Raw genomic sequence first — 17197 nt, forward strand, 5'->3', positions numbered from 1 at the left:
GCACACAGATAGATGCCGACCTGCACGCAGGCACATTCAGCCACAACCACACATCCTCACAGCAACAGATGGACGGCCTTGAGGCAGAGCCTGGGAGACTTGTGTGAGGGGTAGAGCTGCCAATTGATTGCTAAGATCAGGTGCGCATCTACACAAAGGCACCTCCTGCTCTTTTCAAGTATCAGGGTTTGCTAGCCTCAGGACAAATGGGGACACAAAACAACAGTGGCATCTGTGGCAGGTAATGATCCCCCTCACCAAAAATCTGGATAATGACATACCTCGACCATTTGTTGCAGTTAAAATCACTGTTGCTCATTCTGAGCTCCACGTGTGTCCTCCAGCAACATGTGCCGGAGCTGTGAGAGCGGCTTGGTCGAGTTGCAGCCATACATCAGCAGTCAGCCAGTGCTGGAGTGGAGCCAGAGAGAGCAGAGCCGGATGAAACGATTTCAGCTTTTATCTGCTGCTGATCCAACCTGCGTGCATAAGTTAGGCTGCACACACTGCAAAAGGTCAAAGGTGGATTAGCGCACACTGCATCGCCTAATGAGCATGTTACTGTTCTCTCAGTTGGTTATGTTGTGCTTCCCATAATCCCACAACATGTTTATATTATTTTGTCTGGCAAAAGGTCATCACTTACTCAAAACTCAAAAAGTTCCCCTCTAAATATAGATGTTAGCACGGATAAAAATGCTGGTTAGGTTTAGGGGAAGAGTTACTAACCTCAGACAGTGTTGAGAGGTCTAGTTCTTTGACTCAGATTAACTGAGATGATGCGTAATAAAAATAAACAGGTGAGTTATAGCAAAGTTTGACCCCTGTACATCATGTTGAGGGGAATTAGCTATTGAAACCAAAACCCTATTTTCTACCAGGCTGCAAACACGTCTGTTTATTCTGTAAAGCTGGGCAGTTTAACATAGAAGTCTATGGGGACTGGCCCGCTTTATGAGCAGACTCTCAGTTCATCCACTGCCTGAAACAACCTGTTTTAGCTCCCTTCCTCTCCTTTCAAGGTAGCTTTGATGTGATTGGCTGCCTGTCATAAACAGAAGGTGTAAACAGCAGGTGGGGGGGATTTATCTGTTCAGAGTCAGATGTGGCTCAGATGACCATATTATGGATGTCCACTCTCCCAGACATCATTCAGAGCTGGAATAGAAAAAGTATCTAAAAGCGATTTTTTTTTTTTACAGCAGTCTGAATGGCTTTTGGCTCACACTTGTACATTTATTGGTATTATTTAAAACTTTGGCCATGTCTGATATTTGTAACAGTGTATATAAGACAGAAAATGATGACGAGTATAATAGCTCTGCTTTAATTTCTCTTTGGAAAAATTTAATATCTTATATATCATGCTAAATAAATGAGCAAACACAATTGCAACAGTTAAGGATGCTTCAGATATTAAAATCAAAAGTAAATTCCCTCCAACACTCAAACACAATACTCACTCTGCTTGAGTACACCATCACATTAGATATGTGGTGTTAAACTATAAATATCAAATCTTTTTGCACAAAATATTTTTGGCTCATTTGAAGATACTGTATTTGTACTTGAGTGCACCTGAATAATGTGTAAGAGGAACAAGAAATGCATGATTGGTTCAAATAAAATGAGCTGTGCCTTTGAGAAATGCGATTTTCATTTGATGTTCGTGCCAAAGTAAAACAACTGTGCAGGAGTTATTTTAGCTGCAGAATCTGGCTGAAACAGGCAAATGGCTCGATAACAATCGCACTGTTCCCAGAGAAGAGCGCACAAGCCAAACAACAACGCACACACTGAATGACCTGTTCACTAAAAGCTCAGCTGATATGTTGAAATACAATCTCCACCTGACTGTGAGTGATTCCATGTCATGTTTCCCCCACAGTGCCACTGTGGCACGGCTGAGACCAGCTCTGTGCTACCCCTGGATTCAAACATCAACCAACAAGGTCTCCTCTTGATCCCCTCTCCTCTCCTTTTGCTTTAGTAAACACGATAATAGCAGTGCTGTGTTCATGTGGCCTCCATGTTAACACTGTGGCTGTCAAAGGCCATCATGCCCCTTCAAAGGATGATGGCTCTCTAAAGTGGGCTCTCTCAGTAGCAGCCATTTTCCACTTGACTGGCCCCACACACGAAGGGGGACTGGTAGCCCCTAGCAGCTGGGCTCGACTGGTCACTGGGGGTGGGGAGAAGGAGATGAATAGGTTGGGTGTAAGGGGAGAGAGCTAATGGCAAGACGAGGAGGGCATCTATATGCATCGAGAGGTGTTTTTGGTACTTTGTCCTAAAATATACCCCTTATGTTACCCTCCGAAACACTTCTGATAATGTGCTTACAGCCCAGGTGTGTTTATACATTTAGGATGACCTGCTAATTGTCACTTTCCATCAAATACCTGACTTATATTTGCAGTCACTGGCACTGGGATAAAGTGTTATTTTGCATGTCAGCTGAAATATTTTGTTGCTCTGCAAAAACCTGGCATATTGCTTGCACTCCTTAATGAGAAACAGACTGCCAGTATCTCATCAGGAACCGGGAACCAGAGCCCATTGAGATGTTATGATATGAATGATAATTCAGCAAGTGTGTTTGCTCTGCTATATGGGCTTTGTGTCAACACTCTGGGTCCAGCCAGGTCTCGCTCGGGACAGAGTGAGCAGGATGCATTTTCATAAATCATTTCTTGACACCGAATCAAAGTTATGTGGTTGGCAGACTGTAGCCTGTAAATTGCCTTTGCATTGACAATGCAAAGACCCTCTGCTGGGAATTAAGCAGTTCACTAGCTATTTATGGCTGGAAAATTAGGATGACCTTTTCCCAAAATGTGATGATGGTGCTTTCAATACAAACTCACGCGCAGAAAAAAGAAATGCGTTATCATATATTGGAAGTGTAAATCATTCATTTAAAAGCTCGCACAGAAGCAAGCGTGCTTTTGTTACCCATGCATGATGCACTAGCTCTACACTACCCACAGTATGGAGGTAATAATTAGCTCACTACAGCAGGGTAACAAGTTTGCACCCCCGTCCTGCTGTGCAGCACTGTAATTGGTCCCCTCATGTGGCACCGTCAGGCCCCAGAACAAAGGGTTCCCAGAGGGGGAATCTATGCTGACCTATGCTGAACCTTCCACAACAATGACAGGCAGGAAGCATTTACATATGCTGACAGACTTGTCTCTTCCTAGGGTGGAGTGCTAGGCACTTCATTAAAGCAACATCAATACCTGCTGATAGAAAACGAGGAGTGGGCCCGTGCGCATCACTGTCTGCTCTGAGACACTATAGTGAAATGACATAGGGCTGTCACATCCAATTTCAAATAAATGGACAGCATTTATTAAACAGAGTGTGTGGAAATTGATGGGGGAGAGGCTGTGAGATGCTGTCAGAGCCGCGCTTGTCTGCATGCATCAGCAATTGGTTTGCCCACAAGCTGTTCACCTGAACGTCAGCTGCCAAAATCTGTCAGCCCCCGGGTACACCCGAGCAAATTTCCACACTTTCTGAGCATTGTTTTTGTTATTCTTGACCTTAAAAAAAAGCAGTTTACATTCTTTTTGTGTGGCCGTGCTTCCACATTGTGTCTTGTGAAAGAGGCTAACATGCTTTTCAGTGAACCCTGAAGAAAAGCATGTGCAAAGTCAGGTACAGGTGACATATCTGTCGATTCAGCAGCCACGCTGCAAAAGTGCAGGTTGGTCCATCCATTCTTTGCATCATGTTGCTGTGAATTCATTCTCTTATCCAGTTAAAGGAAGGGTAAATCCTCCTTCCATTTGACACACTGCTCATTTAGTTGAGAGGCGCAGTAGCTGGCTGGAGGGAGAAGAGCCGAGGGGGTGCTGTAGTGGTGGTGGTGGTGGTGGTGGTGGGGTGCTCTTTGGGAGGTGTTGACCTGAGCAGATGGACTTCTCAGTTGCGTAGTAAGTGGAGTCTTCACACAGCAGAGGAGACTGCAGGATCTCACAGGACCGGGACACAGCATCCAGGTGGCCAGAGCCCCTCCTGACCAGCTGGAGGAGCGATGGGACCATCTGACACTCGCAGGAAAATGATACACTTCTTTTTGCTGCTTTGTTTTGTCTTGACACAAAAGCCCAGAGCCAATCAAGGAATTTAGCTAATGAAGCGTAGAGCAAATCCTCTTGATTACATACAAGCATTCAAGGTCACATTAGCAACAAGAGAACAGCATTTACAAACAGTCTTCAGGTGAACACTTACTTTGCAATCATGCTCAGATTTTTTATTTCAAGACAAAAATAATAAACCTCGTACTGTTTGATGTGATTAAGATTTCATACAAAACTATCCTCCAAATCTGCATCAGCAACTGACTGCAGTGATTTCTGCACAGCTTACACGTACTGCAATGTAGATTCAGCAAATCCAAGTGAGAAAGTCCCATCTGTGCTTCTCCTCCACTGATCCTGGGCCCTGGAGGCTATGTAGGGCTAATTGTGGCCCCATTTTCCCTTCCTTATCTTTTTGTTTTTACTCAGTGTCGGGGTCAGGGAAGCTCCCAAGTGACCAGCGGCAGGAGCAACAGCCATCGGCCCCCGCTGAGCATCAGCAATTAGAGCCCTCCTCCTCCTCCCTGTCTTTTCCTGCAGACAAGGGCCAGGGAACCTCTCGCCTTCCTTCTGAAGGACACGGGGGGCAGAGAGTAAGAACAGCTGCTGATGGGAAACCACTCTCCGGTTCCCATCGATGACCATACTACTCATAGGATGTGCACCAGCATCTTTGATAGGAATGATGGGATCATTGTGTGTCTGCTTTCTCATAGCTGCTTATCTTGCCTCTAAAGACTACTTGATGTTTATCAATAAGAGAGTATCTCTGTGCTTGAAAGGCTATGTTGCAGGCCTCATACATTCATCGTATGTATGAAATATAAGTGGACAATCCAGTCCCTGGATCCAGAAGGATATCTGGATCTGGATTAGTTTCTTATTTTCTAGAGGGCATCAAGGCATCTCCCAATTTATCTCATTTTAATGTGATGTATTTTTGAAGACGTAGTTCAAAATGTCAAATTTTGCCTCATCTCTCAAGGACAAAATGAATCCTTCCAAAAGTGCCTGGATCTAAAACTGGACCCAAATACAGATCAAAGGTTAATCAAGTTAGTCAATACATCCATAACTTTTTTAGTAACCCTGACAGACAACCCAAACCAGTCACATAACCTCTGTGAGGCGTTAAAAAAATATTTCAGTGGTAGAGAACGCACCACTAAAATATCAATGCTAAAATGCCCCACTACCAGTGGAAATCCTGCATTCAAAATCCTACTTAATAGTTAAATTAAAAATAGCCCCTGTGACTCATGTAATATTATGTGCCATTATGTTTTAATACTGATGCAAGAGTATGCAAGCAGCACTTTACAGTTTTCGCTTGTCCAAATGGAGCAAGTTCATCTTATCTTATTAAATGTTTAGGTCCATTAGTCCAACCTATGGGTCAGGCCCTGCTGGTGAGTCACAAGATAAGTGTGAGGGAAGGTGAGATGATTAACTGGAGAGAAAGGAAGGAAACAATTCTGCTACAAAGATATGTAATAAGCTTTAACCATTTCAGTTCCACTATCTATATGAAACCATCTGAAATTCTTTGAGAAGAAGTCACTGGATTTTGACCTTACCTTACTTACCTAAATTGGTTATTTTGAACATGGCCACAAGTCATTTGGGTGAGATTCATTGGTTTAACTTTAGCATTGTCTCATATTTTGCATGTGTTTTGTTTTTAATCTCTAAAGTAACTTGTCAAGTAAATATAATCAAGTAAAAAGTATATTTTATCTATGACACGGTTCAGTAAAAGTACTTTACTTGTCTAAATGCAGCCAACGGTATGATAAGCAGCACAATATAACCTTGAGTATTTAATATTTTCTGCAGGACTTATATTGTTTCCAGTGTCTATGACCGTCCAGCACCAGAACATCCTGCTGATTAGTTGAAGCTGTCACTGGTAGTATGATGCTATAAATAGATGTCCATGTCCTGCCACTCTATCTATCATTTCCACAAATTATAAAATGCATCAACCACCTGTTTTTATGAGTTTTTCATTTTATACATGAGTGATTTTAAAAGCAAAACAGCCTATATAATAGCTGCATAAATATGAGCCCTCAATCTGTTTTAACCCCTTTTATTGTTTCATGCAACCAGTAAACTGTATTTCATGTGGAAGGATTTGTGGTCACTGAGTGCCTGCAGCTTGTGAACGGGCATGTCCTTAAAGAGTGTTTGTGCCATCTAGTGGCCAAATACTGTAAGTTTCATAACTGAACCATAAACCACTTTTTGACAGAAAAGTATTAAATCAAACAGCTGAACCCCACAGCAGGTTATGTTTATTTTAAAGTGCAGACATGTTGTAATAAACACAAAGTAAAACGCAAAGTAAATAAAACTACATATGAGAACATTTATACCAGTCTCACTACTGGAAAAAGGTAAAAGCAGCTAACTGAGTTCTGTCCAAAGCTAGGGATCACCCCTGAAACTGAAACGGTTTCCACAGGAATTAAGATGGTGAGTAGCAGCCAAGTGTTGCTAATCAAATGCAGCAAGTGTGACCACCTCTATAAAAGCAAGTGTTTTGGCAGTTTGCTGGTCTGGAGCATTCAGGTGTGTTTTAACACAATGTCACAATCTTCCCAGGAGTGGATGTCCCTGCAAATTTATCCCAAATTCAGACTGTGTAATGCTCAGAGATAGTGGAAAAAAAAAAAAAGAACCCAAGAGTTACTGGCTTCACTTTTTGTTTATAGACATGAGAATGCTATTGATCCTTTCATTTAGCTCACAGCAAAAAAAAAAAAAAAAAAAAAGATCTAATTAAGCGCACGTCCCAAAAGTCTCCAGCTTGTCCTCAGTTCTGTGGTATTAGAGGACACTCAGTGTTGCAGAAGTCTCCTGACTTAAAGAGCCGGTAAATGTTAACCAGCGGGAACATAATGATGGAGCCCACTAGTGAGCCCATCTGTGTCGCAGCTCCACACCAGACCAAAGCGTTGTGGCTCTGGTCTCTCAGGATGACACCCACCATGACTTTGACATAAGACAGCGTTCCAGTAAAGAAGAGCCATGAGAGCACCTGGTGAGAGCAAAACAAGAGCACGGGCTGAGCAGCTCATCTGGATGATTATCGTTATTTTAACATGAAAAACAAACCAGGGTCTCACACTGACAGTTCAAACATGTTGTTTTATTATAAGTTATCTGTGAGCAGAGTTCAACAGTCAGGACGTTCATGAAAGAGGAGTTTTGTACTTTGTTTTCAGTTTGTTCTTTCGTCACCACACTTCTATTAGAAAACACATTTATGGTTCACTCACAATTATCGCCTCTCCCACTGCAGTCCCATGAAGCAAAGGACATGGACTCATAGCTGCCATCGCCATGTTATAGCTGCCAAATCCTGTCCCCACCACTGTCAGAATTCCCAGAAAGATCAGTGACCTGGACACAAAAGACATCTGTTATCAGCAGAAATAACTTGTTAACAATAGTCAGATGCCCAGAAGTACTCTTAAAGAGTTTGCTTGTTGTAACCAATCCTGCTGCTCCTAAAGTAGTGGTTCTTAAACTTTTTCCGACATCCCCCACTTCGCACGAGCAATTCTTTTGATGCTCTACGTGAGCCCCCATGTATTTCTGATGTTCAACATTTATCCCAATGACTTTTCTCCCAGGTCGATCGCGCCCCACCTGCCATGACCCTGCGCCCCACAGTTTGAGAACCACTGTCCTGAATGATAAGAGCTCCTTTTCCAAAGAGCTTGCAAAGAACATGATGGGGGACAAAATCCATACTCCTCTTTTTGTCTGGAAAAAAAAAAAAGAAAATTTATGACTTTAGGAATCTACATAAGATGAATGAAGTGGCTGTTTTTAGTCCTGAGGTGCTGTTGTATGACAGTACTACAGTCATCTAATTTGGACAATTATACCCAGCAAACATGCCCATGCAGGCCCACAGTGGGTAGCCATGGGCAAACTGTGGGGCTGTGTGGGCAGGGCGCACCCACACTATTGTGAAACCTCAACTTGAGCATTTTGAACATCCCCAACTTGGTGGTTTGAAATTGGTCAAGACTGGTGAAGGTTGAATCTGACCAAGGGACACCAAGAATTCTTGTCAATTACAACGTTGCCCTACTCTAAAACAAACACTGCTTTATCATCCTTTTTTTTTTTTTTTTAACTCTGATCTGGACCATAATGTTCAAATCAAGCTTTGTGCTTTATTAAATAAGATGTGTCTAAGGTTGAGACAATATTATTAACAGAAAAGTGCTTAGTGACATCACAAAGGAACAGTTGGGTCCTTTTTACAGTCTGACATCCGTTTGCAGACAGTGGTGCTGCAGTTAGCACTGCGGCCATCACAGTATGAAGGTTCTGGGTTTGAATCTGCAAATCAGCAGTGACCTTTCTTTGTGGAGTTTCTGTGTTTCCCCTGGGAACTCTTTGCTGCATGCTCTTCCTGGTGCAACCATTTATGGGTATGGGCCCATCACATAAGCTTTGATCCCCTGAGGCTTTGGAATATATGTTTACACAGACCAAGAACTGTGGATGTTGTCCCTCATCTCTCACACAGGACAAACATTAGGAAGTAACAGGAAGTAAAATCGGTTTCAGTGTTCATCAAGACACCTGATCATTGTTTAAGACAGACTTAAAATTCTAAAACCTCTTCTATAAAATATTTTTACCTGTTCTGGAAAAACATTGCAAGCGTACAGGCCAGTGGGTTGGCCACGGATGCCAGAGATGCAGAGAGGTGATATGCCAAGTTCCCGTACGGTATACAGGAGTATGTCTGCACAGAGGGAAGCAGGCCGTTGGTTGCGGCATTAACCCACGCCACCAGAAAGTAAATGATGGTCAGCTGGTACATGGAGTATTTTGCCATCATATGGCTGCCCTGGTTAGCCATCTCACCATTGTTTCTCACACGCTCTCCATCAGTCTCAGCCCCTGAGTTGTCCAGACCAGAGCTGACAGATGGCACTGTATCCTGCACAAGGTTCTCAGTGGACAGTTCGTATATCCGAGGAAGTCTATTCAGTGCGACAAAAGCAGCCTGGCTTATGCACATCATGGCTCCTAGGATGAAGAAAAACACCTCAGTGGAGAAGTTTGGGGGAAGATACTCTGTGTGCAATGACCCTGTGTTGTTTCCTGAAGTCTCAGAAGAGTTGACACATATGGCCATACCCACACCCTGAGCTAGAGCAACTACACCAGGAATGAAACCACTTAGCCCTTCTCCAATATAATATGTGGTGATGTATTTTGCCGGCAGCTGCATCATGAAAGGCAAGAACGTAACCGAAGAAGTGCAGTCCACCAGAGAAAGGAAGAAAATTATGACGAAGAAGGCTGTGCTATGTGATGCTCCTGCAAAGACCGTAGTTCTGTCCCAGAAGAAGGCGAGCAGAATGCAGGACAGGACACCGATGGAGAGGATGGAGTAAATGACAATATTCTCTTTAAGACACCCTGGGTTCAGTTTGTGCATCAGGGTGACCAGCAAAGGTCCCACATTGGCCAGCTGGATGATCACTGTCAGGTAGGAGGGGAGCTCCCAACCTTCAGGGAGTGTGTTGACAATGAGCGGCAGCTCCACCCACAGTCCATTCACCGCCACCCAAGAGCCAACTCCAAAGCTGCAGGCCAATATGTGGATGAGCAGAGCCATACTGCCACTGGATCAGTGTGAAGAAGTCTGAGAAAATACATTAATACTGATTTATTATTATTGTTCTTGTTGTTGTTGGATGATTTTGCCTCTCTTTCCTTTGGTTATTTAAATAAACTATTACAGAAGATTAATCTAATTTTATTCTCTTTTGGTGGAACTGTAAGTGTCAGATAAATGTAGTTTGTAGGTTGTGTTTTCCTGCTGTACGCTCAGTACCCAAACAAACATTACATATATACTGAGCACTGTAAGCTTCTAATAAGTAAATAAACAGTTCAGAAGTGCACTAAAGCTCAAAAGAGGTCCAGAAATAGCCATCATCTCATCCCTTCTGTGGACACTGTTTAACTGTAAGCTGATCTTGTATGTCTGACCCAGGAAGCTAAAGACATTAGTCTTCTTTTGAAACAAGTTATAACTGCTATGTTGTGGTTTTATGCCTCTGGCAACGTGGGAAGTTGAGGTCCAAACTTGAACTTTGACCATTTGCATGCCATCACTTCAATCAATTTATCCATTTGCTGTAGACATTTCTGGGAGTTGTTGTACAAACTCATGTGTGAGTTCTTAAGTTATGGCCAAAAGCATGTGTTGTGAAATCACAGTGACCTTGACCTTTGACCACCAACTTCTGATAAGTTAATCCTTGAGTCAAAGTAAACATCACATGTGAAGAAATTCACTCGAGGTGTTCCAGAAATATCAAGTTCATTATTGTTGCAGCCGATGAAGCTGAAACATCTCTTGGCTACTTCATAGTTACTTAATTTGATGCAATAGATCATATTTTATATACTGATGCTATGTTTTGTTTCTGTAATCTCATGGGAAATATCTAGCTCTCAGAAAAAAATTAGGACAAAGTTTAAATACCATAAAACAAAAATACCTTTACCCCGCTGATCCCTGGTAACTAATTTCCGTAGTGTACCTTTAGTAAGTCATTATCCGAAAAAAAAAAAAATTCATTATAAATGCAGAAGGTTCACACCCGCAGTGGGCTACACACATTTCAAGCAGCTGATAATCATTTTCACATCCTTTTCACATATTGTTGAAGAATCCAACTAAACACACGGGCCTATCATGCGCTCTTCCTCTTTCTCTCTTTTCTCTCTCTGCATACTCATGGATTTCATAAGTCAGAAGTCAGTCTTGTGAGAAAGGAAATCTGACAAAACTGTCACTAAGGCGCCTGACAAACACACTATTACACTTTAAACAAGGTAGTCAGTTGAGATAATGAAGTGAAAAGAAAAACTGAAAAAGACAGTATTTACATACACTCACTACTGAGCTCTCAAGCAAAAACATGTTCTTTTAGATGTGAAAATGTACTTACAAGTTTCTTTAAAGCCCAGAGGCATTGAATAGGACTTGCTGTCATCTTACAAAGAGATTAGTGACTGGTATTGCGTAAACGCATACTGATGGGACTCGTGTGGTTGCTGTTTAGGTCAGAGTCCACTCCAGCACTAATGATCAGCTCCACCGGATAACAAGGGGCAGTGTCATATTTTTTTTTTTTTATTAAGATCAAATTAGTCTTGCAGCACTTTGAGGAGCTCTTGACATTTTTGGTTCACACAGGCAGCAAAAAATAAATAAAACATGCTGTAATAATTGTTTTTTGACTGTCCCAAAGCAGCTATGGGAGAAGGATCCAACACACAACAGCTCAGTGGCTAGTGGATCTAAGAGCAGTAACACTAGAGACTAACTTCAAGTCAATTGCAAAAGTCACCATTAAGTGTGGGATTTAACAAAGTGATGCTCTGTCCCCACTGCTGTTCTGCATAGGCCTGAACCCCCTCAGCCAGATCATCAACAAGACTGGCTACAAATACAGACTACGGAATGGAGCAAACATCAGCCACCTCCTCTACATCGATGGCATCAAGCTATATGCCAGGAGTGAACAAGACACTGATTCACTGATCCACACCACTAGGATCTACAGCCATGATATTGGAATGTCATTCAGACTGTAGAAGTGTAGTCAAATGGTAACGAAGAGAGGGAAGGTAGTCAGAACTGAGGGGATTGCACTACCAGAAGGCAACACTGCAGACACTACAGATAGATACAAGTACCTTGGAATCCCACGGGCAAATGGGAACCATGAAGAGACCGCTAAGAAAGCTGCAACCACCAAGTACCTACAGAGAGTAAGGTAAGTCCTGAGGAGTCAGGTAATTGGGAAAAACAAGATTTGGGCAGTCAACACCTAAACCCTGCTGGTCATCAGATCCCCTACTGTGATAATAAGCTCGCCGATGGAGGAGATAGAAGCTACTGACATCGAGACAAGAAAGCTTCTTACCATGCATAGAAGGTTTCACCCCAAGTCCAGCACCCTGAAACCATACACAAAGCAAAAGGAAGGAGGCTGAGGACTAGTGACACCATCATGGAAGGACAGGCCCTTGCACAGCATGTACCACAAGCAGATAGAAGGAGTGGCTGATATAAAAAAAATCATACCAGTGGCTGGACAAAGCTGGATTGAAAGACGGCACAGAGGTATGAATCATGGCAGCACAGGAACAAGCTCTACGCACAAGATCGATAGAGACTACCACACCAGGCAAGACCCCAGGTGCAGACTGTGCAGAGATGCCCCTGAGACAATCCAGAACATAACAGCAGGGTGCAAGATGGTAACATAGTATACAGGAACATTTGTGCCGAGTATGGTCTGCAAGTCTCAAGGTCTAAATGGGATACACCCCCAAAGGTGATTTGAGAAGGACTGAGCTACGATTCTGTGGGACTTCCAGATGCAGATGGACAAACTAGTGATGGCTAACAAACCCGACATAGTAGTGGTGGACAGGCAGAGAAAGAAGGCTCGAGTGTAATGCAGCAATACTAATTGATAGTAACATCAAGCAGAAGGAACACAAAAACTCTAGAAATATCAAGGGCTCAGAGAAGAGCTAGAGAGGCTGTGGAAGGTGAAGGTAACAGTGGTCCAAAAACAGTGACCAAAAAACTGGGAGAGTGGCTCCAGCAGATTCCAGGAACAACATCTGAGATGTCCAGAAGAGTGCAGTCCTAGAAACAGCTAAGATACTGCGCAGGACCCTCATTCTCCCAGGCCTCTGGTAGAGGACCCAAGCTTGAAGGAAAAAGAACTAGGGAGTGCCAAACTGAATGTCTTCTGGATCTTATCCAGATTCTGGATTTGCACACTGGATGTCTTTGCAAAGTCTAAAAAATACAGTGAAGCAATTAATTCCTTTTTTATAAATAAAATGCGGCTCTCTTCCTGGTGATGGAAAATAGTTTTAGATCTGAATCATAACAACATAAAATGCTGTTGGTGTTGCTGTTGCTTAGCTGCAGGAAGTGCCTGTGGACTCAGTGAATGTGGAAAAGCTGAGGCACATATTTGAAATAGTTCACATTTCTCTTCAGTCGCCTCAGGCTGCTCTTCTTCTCGTAAATGTGTCATTCATTGAATGTGAATGTTTTCACAATAAACATCTAAATAAAGGAGATGCTTAGAGGGGTGGGCTGTTTCTCATAAAGGCCATCATGCTGGTTTTACTGGTTCGACCCGCTGAGGTCACATTGGTCTGACCTCAGCAGGTCAAACCTAGGTTTTAGTTAGCACAATCTCAAGGTGACCATTAATATCAGTATCAAAATTTATTTTTCTTAATTAAAAGCTTTTTTTTTTTTTAATGACATGTCATTAGACTCTTGCTAATAGTAGAGCTTCATGATGGAGCTGCAGGAAAAATCTTGGGATCAGCAAAGTCAGTAGGATTCATCCTCTGCTGAGCATGCAGACCAAAGTGCTGGACAGACTGGCTTCAGTCATTCCTTAAAATATACTGATATACTGTGTTAGTGATTGACTGCCTTATGTGGTGAATGATAAATTTTGAGGAAGTTAATTTAAAGCACTGATATCTTAGTTGGATTGCTATAATAATGACAGTATTAGCAATAAGAGTAGTAATATTCATAGTAGAGCACTATCTTAATTTGCTATGCATAGAGCAAAAAAAAGAAACCGTTTCATGTTTTGTAAGAAAACATCCATCCATCCATAATAGGATAAAAAGGGGATTAAAAACAATACAACAAATAAAGCCAATAAAATCACAACATTCTCTGATAGAAAGGTTGTTACAATCAAACTGGTTTCCTCGGGCTGGTTGCTACAGAGCCCTGATATCAAACACAAACATGCTAAAGAGCCTTAAAAGCAGTTAATAAGCATTTGGATTACACACAGAAGGATCCGTGTACAGAGGCTAAAAGATGACTGATGTGGTGACGTCTGCTGGCTCCGTCGAAACTTGTACTGACATACGTATGTTTCACTTCCCATTAGTGGGAAACAGCCCAGTACACCAGCTCGGGTCTGTTTGAGTGTCTGGGAGATAATGCATCTTTCCACCACCAAGAACACTGACTCATTTTGACTCCTCATAGCAGCAGAGAAGGTTTATTTAATAACAATGATGATAATGATGGTGATGTTTCCCGGTGTTTTCCCAGTGTCTCGGTGAAATAGCACAGTGTTCCATAACCAGTTCTCAAAAAACAAACTTAGCTTTTTAGTTTGCATAATGCACTCAGAGAAACAGGTGCTTGTCTTTTCTCCTTCTCCTTTCTCACAGCTCATGTGTGCCAGTTCTGCTTTCTGTTTTAATTTTACATCAGGCTTAAATCTTTTTAGGTCAACATTTGCTATTTTCACTCCACTAAAATCACAACAGGCTCTTACAATTTTTGGTAAACCTAAAAAAAGACTAAAGTGTCTGTAACTACAGAAAAGCACTCCTCTTCTATCAGCGACAGTTTCAAAATGAATGCTTTTCAAACAGCAGCTTTTTAACATCACAGGAGTCACAAAACTATACATGTCCTGACAGATATTAAAAAAGTAATTATTCTTATTAAACACAGGGCTTAAAACTATTCACTGTGTTATAGACACTTTTGGCAGTGTTCAATATTGTGTTTTAAACAATATTACTCACCAACCACTTCATTAGGTACACTTTCTCATAATGGGTTGAACCTCCTTTTGCCTTCAGAACCACCTTAACTCTAAATAACACAGATTCAACAAGGTGCTGGAAACATTCTTCACAGATTTTGGTTCATATTGACAGGATAGCATCACACAGTTGCTACACATTTGTCAGCTGCACAACCATGATGTGAATCTCCAATTCCTCCAAATCCTAGAGGTGATCAACTGAACTGAGATCTGTTGACTGTGGAGGCCATTTGAGTACAGGAAACTCATTCATGTTCAAAAAACCATGTTGAGATAATTTAAGCTTTTTGACACGGTGGGTTATCCTGCTGGAAGCAGCCATTGGAAAGATGGGTACAGTGTGGTCATAAAGGGATGGACAACAATACTCAGGTAGGCCGTGGCATTGAAACAATGCTCAGTTGACTACTAAAAGACCAAAAGTGCCAAGAAAATATTGTGTGCCTGCCAGAACTGTTGACATAAGGCAGGATGGACCCATGCTTTCATATTGTTTACACCAAATTGTAGCCCAACCATGTGAATGTTCCAACAGAACTTGAGACTCATCAAACCAGGCAACATTTTTCCAATCTTCTGTTGTCAAGTTTTGGTGAACCTGTACAAATTGTATCCTCAGTTTCCTGCTCTTAGCTGACAGGAGCATGACCCAGTGTGGTCTTCTGCGGCTGCAGAAATTGCAGAAAACTGATGCTCATTGGATATTTTCTTGTTTTCTGACCATTTTCTGTAAACCCTAGAGATGATTGTGTGGGAAAAAAGTTCAAAGTCCCTTAAATCACATTTCTTCCCCATTCTGATGCTTGTTTTAAACTTCAGCAACTGTGTCTAAATGCCTAAATGCATTGAGTTGCTACCATTTGATTGGCTGATCAGATAGTTAACAAGCAGCTGAAGAGGTGTACCTAATGAAGGGGTCAGTGAGTGTATTATTCAGTGAAAAGGGATATAAAAAGAGAACTCTCCTAAATGAGAGGGACTGTTGGGAGGTGGACTGTTTTTCTCAGACTGAAAAGATTCCACAGCATAGGAACAACTGATATAAAATCTGAAATTTTTTAATTGGGTGATCATTAACATCACTAACACCACTGAATCCAGTTCATTTTTTTTCTCCTTACCCCCAGTGACACACTTCAGACAATGTCTCTGGTTCAGGAGCAGCTTGACCCCTTTTCCATCTGTGTGGTGGTTCTTGAGGTAGTGACACCAGCCTCAATCCATTCTTTGTGAAGCTTTCCCAAGTTCTCGACACTCATCTCAAAGCTGTGGTCATACCTGTTACTTATCCATCTTTTCCTATCACGTTTGTCCCTTCCAGTTTCCATTAATATGCAATGATACACCATACTGCAAACAGCTAGCCTTCTCAGCAAGACTTTCTGGAGCTTATGAGCTGTTAATGTTTCACATGTAATGAATACAGAATATTTAAAAGTTTATACTTGTAAAATAAATTACAAAAAAATAACTATTTTTGGTCATTTTTTTGAAATGCACTAATACACTGTATTTGAACAGTGTACTAGAACTTCACACGACTATATGTATTACTCAGCAAGTCCCTTTTTCAGCCAAAATTAAAACAAGGGGTCCATTTGGACAACCCCACTTATTATAATTTTAATTAATTAAAGTGAACATTTTAGGGTGAGAGCACATTTTATTTTTCAGGTTTCTAATTATTTCAATTACTATCAAGGTGCCAAAATCCCCTTAAACATGAGATATTACATGTCATGTTTATCCAGATATGATAAATCTAACTGCAATGCAAGACCTGTGCATCTGTGCAAATATGGCCCGCAGAGGGATAAATAAATTACATGTCTACACAGCTTCTGTTGCAAATGCTAGTGCCATTAAAGAACAGGAGTCATATTTAATAACTTATGTTGAGACACTTCGTGTAAACCTGCATGACATGCACTGCCCTCTAGTTAGCAGATCAAGCGCCACAACGGTGTGAAAAGCACGAAGTAGGATTTATGAATTGAGTGGAAAAAGAGCAAAGACACTTTCAGAGACCAGAGAAGTGCTCTTTTTACACAGGGTTAAAAGAGGTAGCTTATTTCGCTTCTATTTTTAGAGCATGTTTAACTGCAGACCTACAGTACATATGTTTACTAAGCATATTAAGATCAGGTATAGCAGTATAATATAGTATTTGCAAAGCTCTCTCTGGGCCATTCTTATACAGAACAAAGAATTCACATCCACCCACTTGTTGAGATGCAGTCATCGATTCTGTGCGAGCCCATGTGAACATAGGCTGAATAAAACAAGAAGAAAACAATAAAATTCAAATGTGTTTTGGGCATGAGGTTTCAGATGTACACTCCAATGGAGAATTGTTCTAAGAGCACACACATTCACTGAGCGAGGTGAAGATATGTATACAAAAAGGCAACACACACAAATAGA

The 17197-nt window shown here is 41.7% G+C and overlaps 1 protein-coding gene across 1 annotated transcript; it reads right to left on the reverse strand.

Annotated features, from left to right (window-relative positions):
- Positions 1-6382: 6382 nt before the first annotated feature.
- Positions 6383-11183, reverse strand: slc52a3-1 (solute carrier family 52 member 3-1). Its single transcript, XM_030734212.1, has 4 exons — positions 11093-11183; positions 8759-9774; positions 7376-7499; positions 6383-7134 (listed from the first exon to the last, which is right to left on the reverse strand). Exons 2-4 carry the CDS (start codon positions 9745-9747, stop codon positions 6910-6912), a joined length of 1338 nt encoding a protein of 445 aa, XP_030590072.1. The 5' UTR covers positions 9748-9774; positions 11093-11183; the 3' UTR covers positions 6383-6909.
- Between the last annotated feature and the right edge of the window lie 6014 nt (positions 11184-17197).

Source organism: Archocentrus centrarchus, chromosome 7 (assembly GCF_007364275.1).
Source record: "Archocentrus centrarchus isolate MPI-CPG fArcCen1 chromosome 7, fArcCen1, whole genome shotgun sequence".
In the NCBI taxonomy this organism is placed as follows: Eukaryota; Metazoa; Chordata; class Actinopteri; order Cichliformes; family Cichlidae; genus Archocentrus; species Archocentrus centrarchus.

Excerpts from the sequence above, each read along its gene's own strand:
- slc52a3-1 (XM_030734212.1), bottom strand. The coding sequence starts at position 9,747 with ATGGCTCTGCTCATCCACATATTGGCCTGCAGCTTTGGAGTTGGCTCT. Across the intron at positions 7,500-8,758 it reads GCAATGTTTTTCCAGAACAG|GTCACTGATCTTTCTGGGAA; the intron begins GTAAAAATATTT and ends TTTTGTGTCCAG. Across the intron at positions 7,135-7,375 it reads CAGTGGGAGAGGCGATAATT|GTGCTCTCATGGCTCTTCTT; the intron begins GTGAGTGAACCA and ends TGCTCTCACCAG.